An 18,788-nucleotide genomic window follows, 5' to 3' on the forward strand; every position below is an offset into this window, starting at 1 on the left:
TTAGTCATTCTCATTTACATTTACCCATTACATGCTCATTTATCTGAATTAGCTAATAATAAAATTAGAGAAAACTTATCATAATATTATTATGTATATAAATGATTATCAACCTGATTTCCACCCAGAAACTGATAAAGCTCAAGTTATAAACCTAATACTACATATTACATGATGTATTCTAAATCAAACTGTAGTCTGCTTATGATTAAAATAAAAGCACATTTTTATTAACAAACAGCGCTATTTAAAAAAAAAAACCATTGTTTCTGTAGTGTAAGCCGGTGAGCCACATAAAACTGGTATGTCTCAGCATTACCCACGATCTATTTAAATTTCACTTTCCATGAGGAGATGTACTTAGTTTCATGTGGCCCGCCCTAGTTTACACAATGATAGTAAATCTGTGATTGGAGAACAGTGGAAAGGGAGATGAAAGGAAAGGGCTGGACATGGGGTCGCCTAGAGCAGTGGTTCTCAAAGTTTTTCGGACCGCAGACCACTTTACTTAAGTAAAAAATATGGCGGACCACCAAGGCCTAAAATCCCTCTATACTATGAATTTCAAATTTAAATTGCCGCATTTGTTTTATTACAATTCAAAACTAAATGTCCTTTTGTGACAGTAGTATAGTAATAAGTTGACATAAAACTACGTACCTCGTTCTTTGTAATTAAAATGTTAATGCGAGGAATGCATCACTTTAAACACATATGACGACTGTCAGCCATGGACCACCTGACTTATGCCTGGGGACCACTATTTGAGAACCACTGGCCTAGAGCAGGTTTCAGCCAATCGACATCGATGGCAACTCTGGTTGAGGCCTTATGTGCAACCTGATGCACGAAGAGGATTAGATAGATAGTAAATCTGTGAAGGCCTTGGAACTTTAAAAACTGAACACTAACCACAATAACTGTAATGTTTTAATGAAGAAGACACGAACGTTTTCTGAATTTATTTAAATATTTCAAGTCATTCAAAAATTGCACTTTACAGTCAACGTGATTTACGTTTGATTTTGATCTTACCTTTTTTAAAAAACAATAGAAATTTTCTCAGGGTTTTGATTACTGTTCCTAGTGACACATCAGATATTGGAAATAAATTTGCAACTGTAATTACTAAGGTGTTTCTTGTAAGTTATAATTGTTCTTATTTATTTTTTACAAAACACTTTCCTCTAATTAAAAAAACAAAACAAGTATGCATATCTGCAATGCATTCCAGGTTTAGTCAGTGCAATATTTGGTTTCATATTGACTGCAAATCCAAAATCAAAAAAAAAAAATACCCCCAGTAAAATCTGAAAAAAAAACTAAAGCAAAGTTTTGGTTTAGTGACAAAAAGAAAATCATTTTTAAGCTGCCAAATGATTTCTATTAATAACAATATTGTGGTTTTACTGTAACCCCCAGTAAGAATGCATCAACAGATTCTTTGCAATATCTTTCAAGTATTGTCTTACTAGTTGAAGCATTTTAGCACCTGGAACCACAAAGGCAAATGCAAAGTAAGCTGGATACCTGATCTTTCAACATTCACTATGATGATTTCCCACAGGTGTAAGTCCGAGTCAGAAAAATTTCAAGTATCTTGTTCACAGCATGATTCACTCTCAAGTTGCTGAATCTGCATTTTCAGCAGTTCAATTTCAAGCTTCATTTTTTTCTGTTTAAACTCCTCTAATCCTATGTAAGATTCATTGCACCTAATACTACTCAGGAGAAACTTCTTGTAAAGATCATCTGATGTGACACCATTTTTTAAAAACTTTGTGCTTTTCTTCTTTGAAACTTTTGTCTTGAGAAGATGCTTGTCTGAGGTCCTGGTGTTCTCATGTAAAGGTACTTTAGACTGGCCATCTCGTCCAACAGCAGAATCAAACATACCTGCAACAGGCAGATGTGTTCTACACATAAAAAAAATAATAAAATTACAAACTTGGATCCTTACCTTCTAACCACAAAATAGATTTTGCTATGAAGAAAATAATAATTTATGCTAATAAGATGTGGGGTTTCTGATCTCTCCTTGCTGTCTGGAATCCATGCATGCACCCTCTTACACACCCACACACGGTCATGCTTGCTAATGCACAAGCATATGTGTGTATATATATTTCTCATTTATTATAAGACACTGCTTAGTTCTTATTGGACAAGATTATATGTATATGATTTATATTTTTTAATTCACCACCTTGTGCCGGCCTGGTCACACAAAATAGATAATCTGATAATCTGCATCAACATGAATGTGCACTATAACTAAATGAAAAAAAAGCAAACACTCAAGATATTGTTGCTGATCTGTTTCCGTTAGAAGACACACTATGAAATGATACCAATAAACTTAACAGTAGTTGCAGATTGGCCTCAAATATTTCCTTGCTATTATTGTGTGAGGAAAAACAGTGCAGCATTCAAAAATAATGAGTAAAAATGAAAGAAACATTTAGCTGTCCAAAAAAAAACAACATTTTCTATTACTAACCTATAATACAGCTGTCTTCACTGAAATGCAAGTCCTCACCAGGAGATACACATGTTGGATCCTTATCTGACAACAACCTCAAAGGGCTGGAACTCTCCCTACAACAAATTTCCTACCATGTCAATTTTTTTAATGGCATCAGCAAACACCTTTGCAACAAGCACACCCTTAGACTTGAAAGTAAACAAAATACATCACTGGAAATATGTTTATACATGTAGAGTTTTGCCTTTATAATAATAATATCTTTTGAAAACTTCATGTTTAAGGTTGATACTTTGATTAGTCCTTTATGCAGCTTGAAGCACATGGTCATTCACACATTCTAACACATTATCCTTAAAAAAGCATATTTGTCTAGCAATTCCATTATACAGTCTTGACAATGACATCAGAGCTTTGCAAATCTAATTTTCAGACAGTACTTTCCTAATTCAAAAATAGTATGAATAGTTATGATAATCTGAACAACTAATCTGGTGCATTCAAAGTTTTACTTTTTTCATTTTTTAATGAAGCAAAGAAATAATATAAACAGTAACTAGGAATACATTCTATTGCTGAAGTAGTCTCAAATATTTGAAATATCACTTCTCTGTTTCCAAAATCAGATAGACTTAGCTAAAACTAGAAAATTTATTAGTAAGAAAAGTAAACTTTGGATCATTTGTATACCTGTTGGTTGTAAAAGCTCTGCTCACGATCTAACCAATGCCTCTACCCCTTTTCTAAAATTCTATTGCAACTGACTTTGTTCACTCTCATAATCACCACTGTTTACAGGGCTGGCTGCCTTGCCGTAATATAGCCTCAGTTGCTGGCACGGGGTAAAACACCAATTCCCCCCACCCTCTCATAATCACTACAGTATGTAATGAAACTATTTGTTTTATTACAAAAACGTGGTGGAAATATATATTATAAAAGGCATATATTTCCTCCTTATTTACCTAAAAACAGAGCTGTCTTTCGAAGCTTGACTAGTTGTTGATAGAACGTTAGATGCTGTTGCTGCTTGACTGATTGTTGTCAGAATGGAGTCAGCTACTGGTGCTTCTCGACTAATTGCTGGTAGAATGGAATTAGATGATGGTGTTCCTTCTGGTATTTCATTTACCCTTGGCTGCTTTAGCATCTTAGTTCCCTGGGAACACAAGATGTTACTCTATCATAATAGGCAAAAACATACAAACCTAAAAATAGCAAATCATTTAGTAAAGACATGACTGTCTCAAACAGAAATCAGCTCATCTTTTTTTTCTGACAAAACATAATGATATACATCTGAGAGGATGAAAATTAAATCCTGGGTAAGAATACTGTTGCTAATAAAGATGCATAAATAGGCATTAGTACTGATTCTGGATTGTTTCTTACCTATCTACATTTGCATGATAAGTGACCCATTTAAGTCTTTACCGTAGCACTGTCATCATATCATCATGCCGTTTCTGTACAAATAATAAACTGGTCTTTTATTCAACCTCCAAAACTTTTCAATAGTTTTACCAAAATCTTTCACACATTTACCTCTCTCCAAAAGCAATAATGTTACAAACTAAAAGGCTTTAAAAAACTAAAAACTAACACTATATATTTTTTTCCAGAACAATTATACATTAAGCACAACTCTTTGAATACTTACAATATGCATAGTCTCCTGTTTATTACATGTCCTGAGAGTATCATTTTCTCGTACATTTGCTGCTGTGTTCAGTATGTCATCTGTAATAATATTTTCCAATGGTTCTAATTTAACCTTTGGCAATTTCTTTACCTTGTCAGACTCCATGCAGGTAGATTCTGTATTTGTATACAAATCTAATTCTGGCTTTATTAGACGATGTCCCGAACCTGTTTCACACTGTGAAAAATCAGATAACTCTTCCTTCCAGCTTGGATTAATCTCTATTGTATATCCTTCACCTTCTTCAACAATGTTACTAGTTTTCAGTCTTTTAGTGGAAAACTCACAGGTACAGTTTTCTGTTTGTCCCCACTTGAGCTTTGCGGTGCAGTATTCTGAGACCATTCCATTTGCTGTTGATGGTGATTGAGCTGAGAATGAAGACTCAGTAGGGTATGAGAAATCATCTGCAAGCTCTTTCTTAATTACCAAGCCTCTTAAGGAAGCCATGCCTGCAGCTGCTGTTTCCATTTTCTCCAGCTCTCCTCATGCACCCCTCTCCACTTTGTCTTGGGAGGGTCTACAGATGTAACGTTTTCTTTTTTCAAAATCTGCAGTCCCCAGACTATTTTTTAATCACCTCTCTGGTCTACAACACTCATATCCTCATCTAGAAGAACAGCTTCAAACCTAAATGATAAACACAAACAGTAGGAGTTCATGGTAATGGAATGTGGACTCTAAGGTACCAGTACCAATTACAGTGTACAAAACAAGCTATTTAGTGAACTCTGCAGCAATATATCTTATGCTTTCATAAAACTGTGCAATAATATTGCTACTTATCTTCTAATATTCCTATTGACGATCTACATAAAAACACTTAATGCTGGTTCAAGGCAATAGCCAAAGTGTTGAAATATGCTTTATCCTGTATAACATATCAATGGACTGGTTCATACAAGTTACTTATTCTGTTATGTCTCATCCATGGCTAACACTTTAATGCAGCAGATTGTCTATCAAAATCATATTATTATATTTTCAAACTATTGATCCTGCCAGCATAAGTTTGTGTGAGATGTACATATAGTAATTTTCATGAGAGCCGAAAAGGTTACGCATAAGACTGTTATGACTAACAATTTTTTTCATATTATGCATTTCGAAAATTTCCCCAAGTCAATGCAGTGGTGTCAGAATACATCAATCGTATGAGAGGTAAATAATTTCTTCTAATATACCTTATGCAACATTTCCCTTACGATGCTTGTTGGTCGGTTCTGACTTTGAGCAAAACTTCTGGCTCGCTTTAAATTGTCATTCATTCTTCTGATGTCCAGTTGTGCTAAAAGATTGGACGCTGCATCTAGAGCAAAAAAATGAAATGTTATTTCTCTTCATTCTTCTTTCGTTCTTTGGTTATTTCTATACACTCTTACACAGGAATCAAACTTATGCCTTCGTACTTGGTTATTTCTATTCACTCTTATATGGGAATCAAATTTATGCCTCCATTTTTTCATCTCTTTAATCTAATACTCTTTGCTGTCATATTCAATAACTTTTTTCTAAAACCAGTTACACTTTTCTTCCTGTGACAGGAGAAACTGTGACTGTACCTCTGTGGGTTTTAATGTGGGTTTGAGAAAGGTCGTGGATGCCCCCAAAACAGACTAAAAATGTTTGCATACAGGTATGTGCCAAAATACCCGTGCAACGCAGGATATGTCATTATCAAAAACGCATTATTTTGAGTAAACATAACAGGAAGGAATGTGCAAGCGTTAAACCTACTGACTTCTCTTTTATTTCACGTCGATGGTTGGTTCGAGCGATCTTTCTTTCCGAAGATCCATGCGGCCATCTCGCATTGTAGTGGTCTCCCTTTGGTAGCGCCATACTTCTAGCGTCGGCTGCTTGTGGCCAGAAGGCAAAACTTCCATTTATTGCTTATTTATTGACACTGCACTACATAACTACTATTCTCTCAATTCCAAAATCATAAATAACTCATTTACTACAGTTTATTTCCTTAATCTTCATCAGAAGAGAAAGTATTTTTTGTTGAAATTACTTTATAAAATATTGTTCTTAAAAGAGACTACAATGTTGAATAGTGTGGTCTCCCCAGTGCTGGGATGGTGTCAGCCGAAAGAAGTATAGAACTGGGTAAGTCAGTCATTTCGGACAGGTCTGAGGTTCAGATCTCGTCTCGGGGCATTTATTTTTCACACTGAATGTGGTAGCTGTTCATGGGAATCCACGGACCGTTAAGGATTTATCTTCGGATATTCTGATTGCTTCCCCTTTCATTACTTCTTTCCACCTCTTGGTGGAAGCATTCACACAGCTAGGTTAAAAGTTATTAAACAACGAATCAGTGCTACCGAAGATTGCATCTGTGCTGAATTGGCATAACTAATTAATGCTGTGATGTGTTTGGGTAGATCGGTGTTTAAAGTATTTCCTCTTTGTCAGTGCGTCTAAGCGATCAAGACTTTTTTTCTGAGACTGAGATGGGACGTAGGAAGATAAACAATTAAGAACTTCGTGATTATACATGTGTGCGTGGGGTTGTTTCTGCGTTTGTGTAAACATGCGCGCATTTGAACATTGAAACAGATAGAAGGGAACAGAAGGTGGGGTAAAGAATTAACACAAGTCGAACTGCAAGAAGTCTCTTTATTTTGAAAAGTAGCAGCACCGTGCTTCAAAGCTTTCAAACACAGATGAGAAGTGTGAAAGATGGCGAGAAAGAAAGTGACAGCATTCGTTTACATGTCGAAGGCTTACATACATACATTTTAGCTGTGGAGATGAGCTCTGAATCACAGAATGACCTCTCACGTTAATCCGACGCGTTAGTGAGCATTTCAAATTACACAGGTTAAGAGTTATTAAAAACAGTCATGCATTTCTAAGACAGGAAATTTCGTGACTTTCACTGTACCAATTCGCGGGATGACATATCAGGCGTGTGTAACGGATGTCCTTAATGCAAACGGCTCCTGTCATCTCCACACATCTGGGTATCCTGGACGACTTCAACCCTAAGGAAGACTAAAGCACACCCTGATAATAGATGCTTTAGCAGTGGCGCCGTCGAGACACGTCTGAAGTAATGCATGGCTACCTCTTCACTTGTCAGCCAGCGATTTTCTTGTGGTACGTTAAAGCAGTTGCGGTACAAACGTGGAAGTACTTTGAAGCAATAAATCATAATGTCAAAGCACTATAATACGTCGCTCAGAAATAAACTGGAAATACTTCAAAACCCCTACAAGTGACACCATTCGTACATTGGCCTTTTTTTTTTTTTTTTTGGCCCAGAGAGAACGGGTAAAAACGATTTGATACATTGGTTTAAAAAAATTCAAGTCATGTTTGAAACATATATGTAACATGTCTGTCAAACCTCGGTGCAGTCATTGCTGAAACAAAAAGCCTCTTTGGCTTCCAATATTTACGCTGGACAGTTACCGGTTCTTGTAAGAAAAACCCAAGTTAATCGTCCAAATAAGGACTTTCCTTACATGCTGATTGATACTGAGATATTAAGTTATCCTGTTAAATGCGTGCATATCAAGGATGGGGTGGTATTGGATGATGTTGGGTAGGTGTTGTCCGACCTATGTTCAGCACATATCAAAAGATTTAGCTCCCCGTCAACGCGATTGAGACAGACCATGCCCTAGTGGTGAGTCGACCAAAGAGATTGACTGTTTCCGTGTGGTGCCTCTATGGACTTATGTAAAAGCCAGAGAAGACGGACCAGACCTGCCCATAGATCTCGCCTGCGGAGTTAGTTTGGATTCGAGCCTGCACCGCATCGTTCTTCTTGAGGGTGACCACGACCCCGGTCGTGGCCTGTTCGTGGTGGGCCGAAAGGTCCTGCGTAAACACGCTTGTCCTCGCCTTTCCTGTGTTGTTGACTTCGATGACCCCGTCCACGTACCCTGAGTCTCCCTGCTGGTTGGTGTTGAGGGTCAGCTGGAAGAAGTACTGGCCGTCGCATGGTGCGATGAAAGCACCGTTAGTGATGTCATATGCATTGCCCTGGTAAAGAGGAACTGTGTTAACATCGCTCGGCTTCATGCTTCAGCGGCTTTCAGAGTCGTCACGCAGTAACAAAGAGTAATAGGATGAAGACTGTTGTTGTTTGAGATCAATAATGGACCAAAAAACACCAGAATGAAAATAACAATTAATTTCAGTGTTGACAGTACTTCATAATTCAAGGATAAAATCCAAACGTGAAAATAAAAAGACAAACTCTCCCTAAACTGGTAGTACGAAATAATTTACAAAGAACACTAGAAAAGACCAGATTATAAAACTAAGGGAGAAATAAGGAAATTTTTAAGCAGCGATCATATTTTGTACAGAGGGGAAGGCTACATTTAAGTCACAAAATAACACTCCTTTGTAGAATTTGACACAATAGTAACACAATCAACGGTGACATTTTTACTGCCAGCAATTATATAGTAAAAATAAGTGTGTGAAAAATAATACAAACGAACAATAGCTAATTATATACTCTAATAAAGGAAAATGTTGTTAATGCCTTACATTATTGACTTTAATAATGAGATAGATTATTCTCACCTTGTTCGACACCGCAGTGTCAAAACGAATGATTCCGTTACTGAAAAACTTATTGCCAGTCCGAGATCCAAACTGGGCAGAAAACGATACACGACAGGAGTCTGGAAAAAACATCTTTCAGTTATTACACTTTTAGCGAGTCTGGGTAAGCCTTTGTAATTTTTCATTCATCTTCATTATCACTGATTTTATATTTTGTTAAAAATTGGTTATCTTTAGTTACCTTAGTTATCTTAGGTTGGTTTTGGTAAAAGAATTAAGGCATACAAAGTACAATATTTGCTTATTAAACTCCTTTTTTTAAATTAAATCTTTAGAAGCTCTGTTGGAATAAATAGACATAATAATAAATATTGCAATTTATTTCAAGACAAATTACCATCGTATGAGCGAAGTTGCTGTTTCAGTTCTCTGTTTTCAGTTATCAGGGTGTCTGTGTACAAAAATAATAAAATATACACGCATGTATAGATATGCATAGAGGGACGAATTAATTAGTGTTAATTAGCAATCTGCCAGACGTTTCATTAACCACGCCTTCTTTCCGCACTTCTTCTCATCTTTATGTGCAAAATAATGTACTTCTCTCAATGTTGATCGCCACAGTCAAACACTAGATTTCTGGAATTTTTTTTTCTTTATAAATTATTCCTGTTGCAAGTAAGCGCTAAAGCAATGTGATTGTACTGACAATATTACAACAAAGTAACATAGGCGTTATGTTATTAATACTGTGCGTGAAGGTTCATGTATCAAAAGAACTAACCAACCTCTTAGGTTTTTCACCTCTACCCACACGTCATCACAAGAACACTCGTCAGAAATTTCGGGAAGTGATGCAGGAACCTCTTCGTCTGGCTCTGGGAATGAAAGAGACAAAATTCAGTTCATCGCTTGTGACCTGTAGGTTGGATTCGAACTAGCATTTCATCCTGCGGCAGCCGCTAGTTACAGTGGGTTGTACTACAGACAGGATACAAATCCGTTGAAGTGCGTTTCAAAAAGGACAATGACATACTCAGCACTTTTCATTAGAAGCAATAGTTTACCATGTCTACTTAATATGAAATCAAAACAAAGTCAATTACTTTCTATTCGTTGAGAATAGAGTATCGTTGAGCCCTGCGAGAAGCATACGACTTGCCATCAACACTTGACATATTTATTATCGTCATGGCTTTAAAGAAGCAAAGGTTTTCGGAAGAAAATGTACACATTTTTATGACTTTGAAAAGACGGGCATAAAAACCTGACCATCTCCTATTTCATTTTATTTGAGTACAACATTTTTACACAATTTTTAAAGACTGGATGATCCAGGTAATATACTGCAGCTCTTTCAATGCAAAATTCTTTAAATTACAATAACAACAACAACACCAGTGTACATCATACCTGCGAAGGCCACACTAATGTTTTTGTTGACAAATTTGACTTCAAACGTCTGAAGGCTGAGGTACACAAATCGACATTGGTAGATGCCTGTGTCCTCTTCAACAGGTGAGATGATCTTCAGCGAGAGAAACGCACCTCCTGTACACACATAGCCTTAAGACTGCTTAGAAAATATGACACTGGTTGATAAAGAATGCACAAGTGATATATAACATAAACTCCAGGCTTCAGGAAGCACGTCTATGCAGTCTGTTATCCTATCTGGCAGACAGCGGCTAAAACTCCGTATTCATGTCTTCGGAACAACCGGTAATTTATAGGATGGGCCCCTTTCCAATGGTTTTTTTTTTTTTTTTTCGCATATAAATTAAATATGACGGAGATTGTCATTGATTTAAGTGTACAGAAGTTTATGGAGTATTTTAAAGACATGAAAATGGTACAGATGGTGTCTTCAACACAAACTTTCAATCTGTGTTTCATTGCCTATAACATTGCTGGACTAGGTTTGCCATCATAACAGTCAATTCTTATATATAGAAATGTTTACTGTGTATGCGCACCGATTTTTACGTTTTAGTAACTGTATAAGTAAACAGACAAAGCTAGCTGACTCAAATAAGCAAGGTGTGAAGGAAAGTATGCGGCAGATGCACACTTGCCCAGGGTTCAGACATACCCTCCCCCTGTAGCTGGCCCTCCGCTGAGGTCCTGTTGTCCGTGACGTGCAGCACCGTATCAAAGCCTCGCTGCGAGACTAGACGCTCAGCGCTGGTTTCATCAGCTTTCTCTAGATGTAGCAACACGATGAGGTTCACGACCTCGTCTACAGGCGGGGGGCGGCAGGTGATTTCCAACGTCTCTGTGGTTCCGTTGATTACTGTTTGTGGAACAGCCTTCAAGCGCATTCCCCTGCCCACAGGTAAGAACATGAGTAAACATGCCATGTATGATTTTCTTCCCTTAGAATGATTCTCTCTCCCCCAACCCACCCCTTTTCCACATAACCCTACTCCTACTGCCACACGTTCGAGGTAAGAAAGAACGCGCCTCTTAAAAAAAAAGTTCATCTAGGTTTTTTCACGAAAATAGCATAGTTTGAGGGCTGTTTATATTAAGACATAGCTGGGTTCAGTTGCCTGCAAGTTTATGTCTCTTTCTGTTTCAGGCAAGTGAAATCCGAGATTTTTGAACATAGGAATTAACATTCGAAACATTAATTAGGAAACCTGCCTTGACACTGCACACAGGCTGCAGTAACCAGCAGAACAAAACAGCACAGCCGCCAGATCATCTGCAAAAACAAAAAAAAGGACAAGAAAAATAATAAAATATATTTCTCATCTCTCTTTGTCGCACGTTTAACTATTCGACATTGTTGCGCTTTGACATGATGAACTCTAGGTATCATATTACTGGGAGAAAAGGTGAGTACTGTTCACTGCCCATTGCTCATTGTTTACTGCTTCTGTTTTTTTCCTGCTTGCAGCCCTGGACACGGACATGTTGCTGTAGAACTGGTGGTCATGAATTTGGTAGTAGATATGAAGGTCTACACTTTGACGACGTGAAATAGTTTCTTGATTGCTGAAGATCAGAACAATAATTTTTCGACTAAAATGTTTTTTATTGTGAGCCTCCAAGTGGGCAGCACCCTGTCGTCAGCCGTAGTGTGAGCAGTCAGTGTCACAACTCGTGTTTGACACATCATAGAAGCTGAGGGCACCATCCATCCATTTATCTATCTGGGCTAACATAGGGATTCGGTAATTATTACTGCACCGATTTTATTTCTTGAAAATTGTGTGTAAGCTAGCCATAAGTGTCAGGGTTAGCTAATAATAAGGAAACAGCGAATAGTTTTACAGTCGGAAAAAAAACATCTCGACACTTCCATTCCTTCCTTTACCGAAATCAATCAATTATAAGTGTAGACGATTTTGGAAGGAAAGAAGAACAACAAAAATTAGACAGATTTCGTTTCAGTTACGCAGTGGAACGTTTGCCTGGTTCCCGCTCCCCATCTCTCCTCATCGTCACCTCTGACAAACTTTTTGTGTTCGGTGCGCAAAGCTCGCTCCTCTGACGGGATGGTTATCCATCTCTCTCTCTTAGCTAACTGGCTGATAGCAGCTGGCATCTCGTTCGAGAGAAAGGAGAAAAAGTTTCAGCTAAATCCGACTGGGACATTGCAGAACACGCTCTACGTGCCTGGCTTCCCTCCCCCTTGGTAACACATCCTCGACATGACTCGTACTTCGCACAGCTGCTAGGATTTTTGTTTCTTTCTTTATTATGGAGAACGAAGAGAGGAAGCGAAAGGAAACACATATCAAGAACAGTTTATCTTCTCAAAAATCAGAAGAGAGGAAATACAGCGTGACTTCTTTCAAACTGATGGTTTGTGGACTGTGAGTGGTATTTTAAAGAAACACATACACCCTTTTCCACTTGTCCTTACACAGCCTTAAAAAGAAAAAAAAAACAACGATGATGATGGTGATTGTGGAGGGTGCCCATAGCCACGATGATCTCGCAGTATACAGACGTGGGAAAGATGGTGTGGGCGGTTTTTCTGTTGCAGAAATACTTGTAGATGTACCTAATCTCTTGCTCTCCCTATCTGTTCTGTCTCTCTCTCTTTTAAACAGCCACCACACTTTGAATAATATTTTTTTCAAAATTGTATTCCTACAGGTTGCTGGCAGACATTTTTTCTGTCTTCGTAGTTCTCGAAAGAACAATGATGTAAAAGACGAATATGGCATTCAGACAGCACAGATAACACCATTTCTAAAACTGCCAAACAGGAGAGTTACCATCTTGAGAAAAGCGCTTAGCCAGGAAACACTGTTGACAAGTTGAGAGCTGAAGGACGATGAAACCTATTATTCGCTACCCGTGGGAATGGTTTCCAAACAGACGGCTCTCCATTTCTGCGATGTGTGGGAACAGTACGGCGAGGCTTGACACACGCACGTTTCGGAGATAAAGCTGGACTGACCCTTACTGGCAGAAAACATTTTGATGTCGCTAAGAAATATGTTTTGACGCAGAAATCAGAAAGATTTGATAGTCTTTACACTTGGAGGGAGGGGTGCACGTAAGTAATGAACAGACTGGTTGTGTTTCTGGCTCTGGTTGTATTTCTGGCTCTACGATTAAACGAAGCCAAAGCTTGTAAGTGTAGAAGATGTTGTTGAGAACTTCCCATCCTGTCCTGACTTCATGCTGGCACGCAAACCTGAAATCTGGAACTAATCAGAAGTTGACATGGCGACCCAGAAATCGGCCTTTGCATGAAACAAATTTTACGCTTTCCTTGCTGTTTCCTAACACATGTTCCGACCCTCGAAATCTTGAAAAGTTTTCACTTTCTAGGGAAGCGCCACCCCCGTTTGATATGCAGAGAGCATGCTACAAAAGTCTTGGGTGGAAAAAAAGCTCTAAACAAACCTTGGTAAACTCCACTTGGATGGCACTTGACCGTCTGAAGCTCTGGGTTCTGCGACTGCGAAGGCAAGACTGCTGCCAATGCTCCAGGCACGAACAGCGCTGCCTGCTTTCCTTGCAGACGGTATAGATGATCCCGAAATTGCGTGAAGCTTATGTGAATATAGCTCGGTTGCACCTTCGATGAAGGGTGGAAGGAGACAAATATGGTGAAGGAAGAAAGAAAATCTGCGTGTTAAACTGGCAGCTGCAGCCGCCGCAACTTCAAGTCAATGTTTGCAACATGTGCCGTCATTGCCTGTCTTTGTTCTCACTCCTGTGAACATTCGTTTTAGCTTTTTAGTCCGTTGGAGGTCGAGAACTCGCAGACCACGAACAATGGATGATTGAACCTCAAAGTGTTAGTGAAGACCAACGACCGATCCATACACATCAACCGGCAAAACAAAGTTGTTGATGATGTCCAGGAAACCATCAAGATTGAACGTCCATGACAGAAAATGAAGAGGCATGCGATGATGACTTATCAACATCTGAAGCAGTGGTGAGAACAAGCTAGTGTTTATATATAAACATATATTGCTCTATATGTGTATTACCGCCCGGGTGATTAGGTTACGGACTTTAAAACTGGCAGTTGTAACGAAGGATGTCGACAGGAATGTTCAGAGTTCAGTCCCTCTGGCCACACGCTGCGTGGGAGAGAAGAAAAGAGAACTCTGTGACTCTCACAATCACTTCTAACCGTGGTTACCTCTGAGTACCGAACTGCAGCCCACACCTCATGTAACATGTAACAGATAACTTGCTTACTTCTTTGTGATGGAACGTGTGCAACACATCTGCTGCACGAAACAATAGTAGAAGACAGTCTTTAAAAGTAATGCTCATATTCCCTGTGTTTTTTGTTTTTTTTTAAGGCCAACCTCGCTTACTCTCAACGCAATGGCTGGTCGGATTTTTGTTATCCCTTGATCTGCATGAGTATGTAGAGCTCTCTGTTTCTCTCTCTCTCTTACACACACATGCCAATTAGAAGTGTGTGTGTGTGTTTCTTGTGGGGGTGGGTGGAATTATCCAAGATGGTAACGCACCGAAGTAAATGAGAAAAGTCAATACCTGAGACACGATGTCCTCTTCAATTCATCCTGGCTGTTCGGCCAGGCAGGTCCATAAAAAATAAATATCACTTTGAAATCTGTAGCACATGACAGCCCAGGCTCCAATGACCGGCGGTAACAAAACTTGATCGCCACCAATACTGTGCTTCACTGACTACAATCAAGGGTCGTGACCTTCATTAAACAACTATGGAGTATTCAAAGTCTGCAGCTTATTTAACTGGCGTTTAGTTTCTTACTATGACAAAGTGCTTATGACCTTTTAATAAGACTCATTTTATTATTCGTTTATTATTTGTTTATTTATTTCAAGAACCTCCACATGACACTATACGTCAAAGAGCGCATCAGGGGAGGAAAGCTCGGACTGCCGCGAGAAAGCAACTGCAAGAGTTGTGTTTCTTTATATGTAGACCACGCGCAGAGCAACATCATCTGCCGCAATGCATTATTCTACATGCCATGATTCTTCTACATATTACGTATATACAAGTGTATTACATATAGGTATCCTATGTAAATACAGACCACTTCTCGAACACAATGTATATTATGTATGAAAAACACGATTGATGCCATAAACATGAGGTCAACATTTTTCCAGGTACATTACTATCCTGAACCAAAGATCGCAAGCAAGAGGAGACAGAACCGAGTCAATCCTCCTTCGTTTTCTGCACTGGTTACCATACATTTTTACTGGAGTCATAATATAAACATCCTCAATAAAGATGATACAAAATATCTTTCATCTTTAAGTTCATGGTCAATGGAATTCGATTGTTTCATACAGCATTTCACTCCTTTTCCAAGTAAGCATCATTTATTGTTATGTTATGTTTGCTGTCTGGGAAGTTCGGGATTGCAAAACGATCCGTGAGAATGAAATAAACAGGTAAATGGCCAGAAGTGAGTAGGTGCAAGTATGAACATTCTAGAGCTTTCTTTGATGTCTCTCTTTGTCCATTGAGAATCATATCTCTCATTATCACGAAGAGTTTTGTTTCTTTCACTATTTTTGTTCCATTCTGTCGATCCTCTCAACGCTCCCTCATTGAAGAATATCTACTTCAAACGTGCTTTGAAGACAAGATTTTTCTGCTTTTCCCTAGCCTTGAAACTGAAAAGTGGCGTTCACATGAAATCACACTGGAAGGACAGCTGCAATATATTTTCAAATGATCTTCAAATACCCTCATTCACTGTGCACTAATTGGGCCTAACTTGTTAATAGTGTCAGATTTAGTGTTATTTGTTAACCTCTATTTGCTTTTCTGCTTCTTGTGTTGTTCCTCTTCGCCTCGTCGACATCCTGTCAACAATATTGTCAATGTATGTCGAGATGCTGTATTTCAAAGCTCAACCGTGTAGAAGACTTGAACATTCATAGATCATGACGTGGGTATTCTGATGATTATGGACACCTGGCTACCTGCCAGAGGGATGGTAAGTATATCGTTCCACCGAGGCCTGCTGGTTGTACCTTCCACTCGTTGCATGATGGTAGCATTGCGTTTGTTGTATTTGTTGTTTGTTGGCACAGTGACTCCTGCCAGCCTCTTTCATTCTTGTACAAATGGGTTCTATTTTTGTTATTGTTGTTGTTATTGTAAAGCGCTGAGTCATTAGGAGCGTCACTCTATAAATAATCCTTCTATAGCACTTTCCTGAAAACATTAATAAAGATGTTTTGTATTGTACAATCATCCAATATCTGCCATAACCAAACATTCAATTTTTTCATTGATTTTTTTATGTTCTGCCACTTGAGACATCCATGTCTACGCCTATCAAGCGGGAGTGAAATTCAATTTTGTCCCCTCTCCCCTAAAATTTAAAAAAAAACAAGTTTGGAGGTTTGCACTTTGTTCCACAAGATAATGGCCACATGCTTTTAAGTACAGTCGGTTTGTTGACCCGCAATCAAAAAGCCAAACCTCTCTGTTATGATCGGCAAGGCGCACGCGAAGTAGGGGAGTGTTGCAGGGAGCATCCCAGCATTCTACACCAATTTGACTACCAGCATGGCGGCAGTGGCGCCTCCTACGTTACACGGCAGACAAGAGAGATAACTGTTGATGGATTCGGGCAGACAATCACACATCAGAGCATGGCTCCAGACACGATTGTGACTCAGGGGAGGTAACTGACAAGCGTTGCCCGACCGGCGGCAGAAGCGCGAATGATTTGGTTATCGGCAAAATGAAGACGAGCCGAATATTTTGGCAACATCGCCGCGCTCGTGACAGCCGACGGTGATGTGTTGGGAGCGCGAGGTGGCTTCTGCCACGTGGCTAAAGCATCCAAGCACATCATCAGGGGTTATAAGAATATCAAAGGAGCGAACTTTACGCGATTTATGGAGGCGATGCATGCTGTCGGCGCGAGCAGAGAAAAAGTGGGTTCCTGTAAGTCTGCGAGGTCTCAAGGTTGTTTTTCTTCTTCTGCTTCTTCCTCTTAAATCCAGCGCTTAGTCTGTCCGACAGAGCCCTATGTATATTTTAGCAGCGTACTCCCCAACTCTTGCCCGTCCACAAAAGAGGGAAAGATATCCCCAGTGATTTTCCCACCGTTTAAAATGCTGTTCTTGAAGTAATACTGTAGGGTAGGTTCTTGTGCACTGCCCCTAGAAATCTTTTCCCATAGTGTCACTTCCCTGCGAGGAAAGCGGCCATACAAGTTTATTTTTCCACCTTTTTTCTATGTCTATTCGCTTGTGTGCGAGGGGACTGGTGCGCTGAATGCATGTAAATGAGGACTGGGCACCGAACGTCTGGGTAACGAAAACGTACAACTTCTTCCCTTCCTCCATTGATGTTTCAGAAAGCGGTGGTCATTGGTATTAGTGCGAAAATTTTAAAGAATTTAACAAAAACAAGTTTATTTTTCCACCTTTTTTCTATGTCTATTCGCTTGTGTGAGAGGGGACTGGTGCGCTGAATGCATTTGTTTAATTGTACTAAAATTTTGGGTGGAAATAAAATTTATTTTAAAGAGACGATGTCACAGCTTTAAATTTAAATTCTAAAATAACTGATAAATAAATAATTGGAGAGATTCAGTTCGTAGGCGTTTGCTTACCAGTCTGAGTATTCGTAGCAAAGACAGCTCGTGATATTATTTCAGTAAGTGATTCCGACTTAGAGACCGAAATTTTAACAGGATGGAAAAGAATGGTTCGACACCAGGGAGGTAAGGAACACACTCGGTGCCGACTACCCTAGTGATCATTCTTCGCCAATTGCATCCATCTGACCCGACAAGGACCCTCACCCTGCCCCCTCTACGGGATGGAATCCATTCTTTCCTGCAATACATTGAAAGTTCGGCCTTTTCCCGAGCTAACTCTTCAATACAAATGTCTCTGTCGTAACACTCCATACCTTCATCTCTAATTACTTCAGGCAATAGAATCTGGCTTACTTAACACAGCAACAGTAATTGTGTTCGATCGGTATCTTCTGCAATTTGGAGAGCTGGACTATCAAAAAGGCACTTGATGCCATCAGGACCCTTTCAGAAAATCTTGTACTAAAGCCCCTCTGTATCCTGCCCTATGGAAGACTCTAGTGCAACGAGGCACATAATGTCCTACGATGCCGCAATGAACTTTTCTCAACTTTTCAGTTCAGACATTTACAGAAAGAACTTAAGTCTCTTTTCTCAATAAATTTGAAGAACAAGTCATGTCCCTTAAATGTTAAACAAAAATCAAGTGGGTTAAAGAGTCCACCCTGTTCAAATCTGAGTTGCATTCATCAGGAGTACACGTGGTGGACACGTAAAGATCACTAACCACGTCGTGCTGACGTAGGTGTGCCCTGGGTGAACAGATGACTAGGCAGCGGCCTGCTGTAATTGGTCCGTAATGGGTACTCGCGGGCGTGCGTCTGACTGTGGTGGGAGACTGATTATCGAAGCGAGGGTAATGATGGATACTTGTGTTTGCTTTCAGATTTTGTTCAGTGCGGGACCTTGTGCCGCCATGCCAGTGATTGGGACGGGGGAAGGGGGAGCCCGCAGAAAGATGTCATGGGGAGATGATAAAGAGGATATCTAAACGAGACTGACTTTACTAATT

General features: G+C 39.3%; 2 protein-coding genes across 11 annotated transcripts; both read right to left on the reverse strand.

Annotated features, from left to right (window-relative positions):
* Positions 1–917: 917 nt before the first annotated feature.
* LOC112557942 lies at positions 918–6,043 on the reverse strand. 10 transcript variants are annotated; one of them, XR_003098031.1, is made up of 7 exons: positions 5,929–6,043; positions 5,372–5,496; positions 4,278–4,817; positions 3,878–3,951; positions 3,451–3,644; positions 2,501–2,598; positions 918–1,896 (listed from the first exon to the last, which is right to left on the reverse strand). XR_003098031.1 is itself a non-coding variant. In XM_025228103.1 (6 exons), the coding sequence occupies exons 3-6, from the start codon at positions 4,656–4,658 to the stop codon at positions 1,592–1,594; spliced, it is 1,110 nt and encodes a 369-aa protein (XP_025083888.1). In that variant the 5' UTR covers positions 4,659–4,817; positions 5,393–5,496; positions 5,929–6,043; the 3' UTR covers positions 918–1,591. The 10 variants fall into 10 exon arrangements, 9 of the variants coding, with proteins under 9 accessions (XP_025083888.1, XP_025083892.1, XP_025083891.1 ...); XM_025228103.1 differs by lacking the exon at positions 3,878–3,951 and having other exon boundaries at positions 4,146–4,817; positions 5,393–5,496; XM_025228107.1 differs by lacking the exon at positions 3,878–3,951.
* A 752-nt stretch (positions 6,044–6,795) lies between these two features.
* LOC112557719 lies at positions 6,796–13,854 on the reverse strand. The gene is made up of 8 exons (XM_025227722.1): positions 13,590–13,854; positions 11,367–11,427; positions 10,813–11,046; positions 10,134–10,271; positions 9,509–9,598; positions 9,118–9,171; positions 8,739–8,839; positions 6,796–8,186 (listed from the first exon to the last, which is right to left on the reverse strand). Exons 2-8 carry the CDS (start codon positions 11,425–11,427, stop codon positions 7,869–7,871), a joined length of 996 nt encoding a protein of 331 aa, XP_025083507.1. The 5' UTR covers positions 13,590–13,854; the 3' UTR covers positions 6,796–7,868.
* Between the last annotated feature and the right edge of the window lie 4,934 nt (positions 13,855–18,788).

Source organism: Pomacea canaliculata, linkage group LG2 (assembly GCF_003073045.1).
Source record: "Pomacea canaliculata isolate SZHN2017 linkage group LG2, ASM307304v1, whole genome shotgun sequence".
Classification (NCBI taxonomy): Eukaryota; Metazoa; Mollusca; class Gastropoda; order Architaenioglossa; family Ampullariidae; genus Pomacea; species Pomacea canaliculata.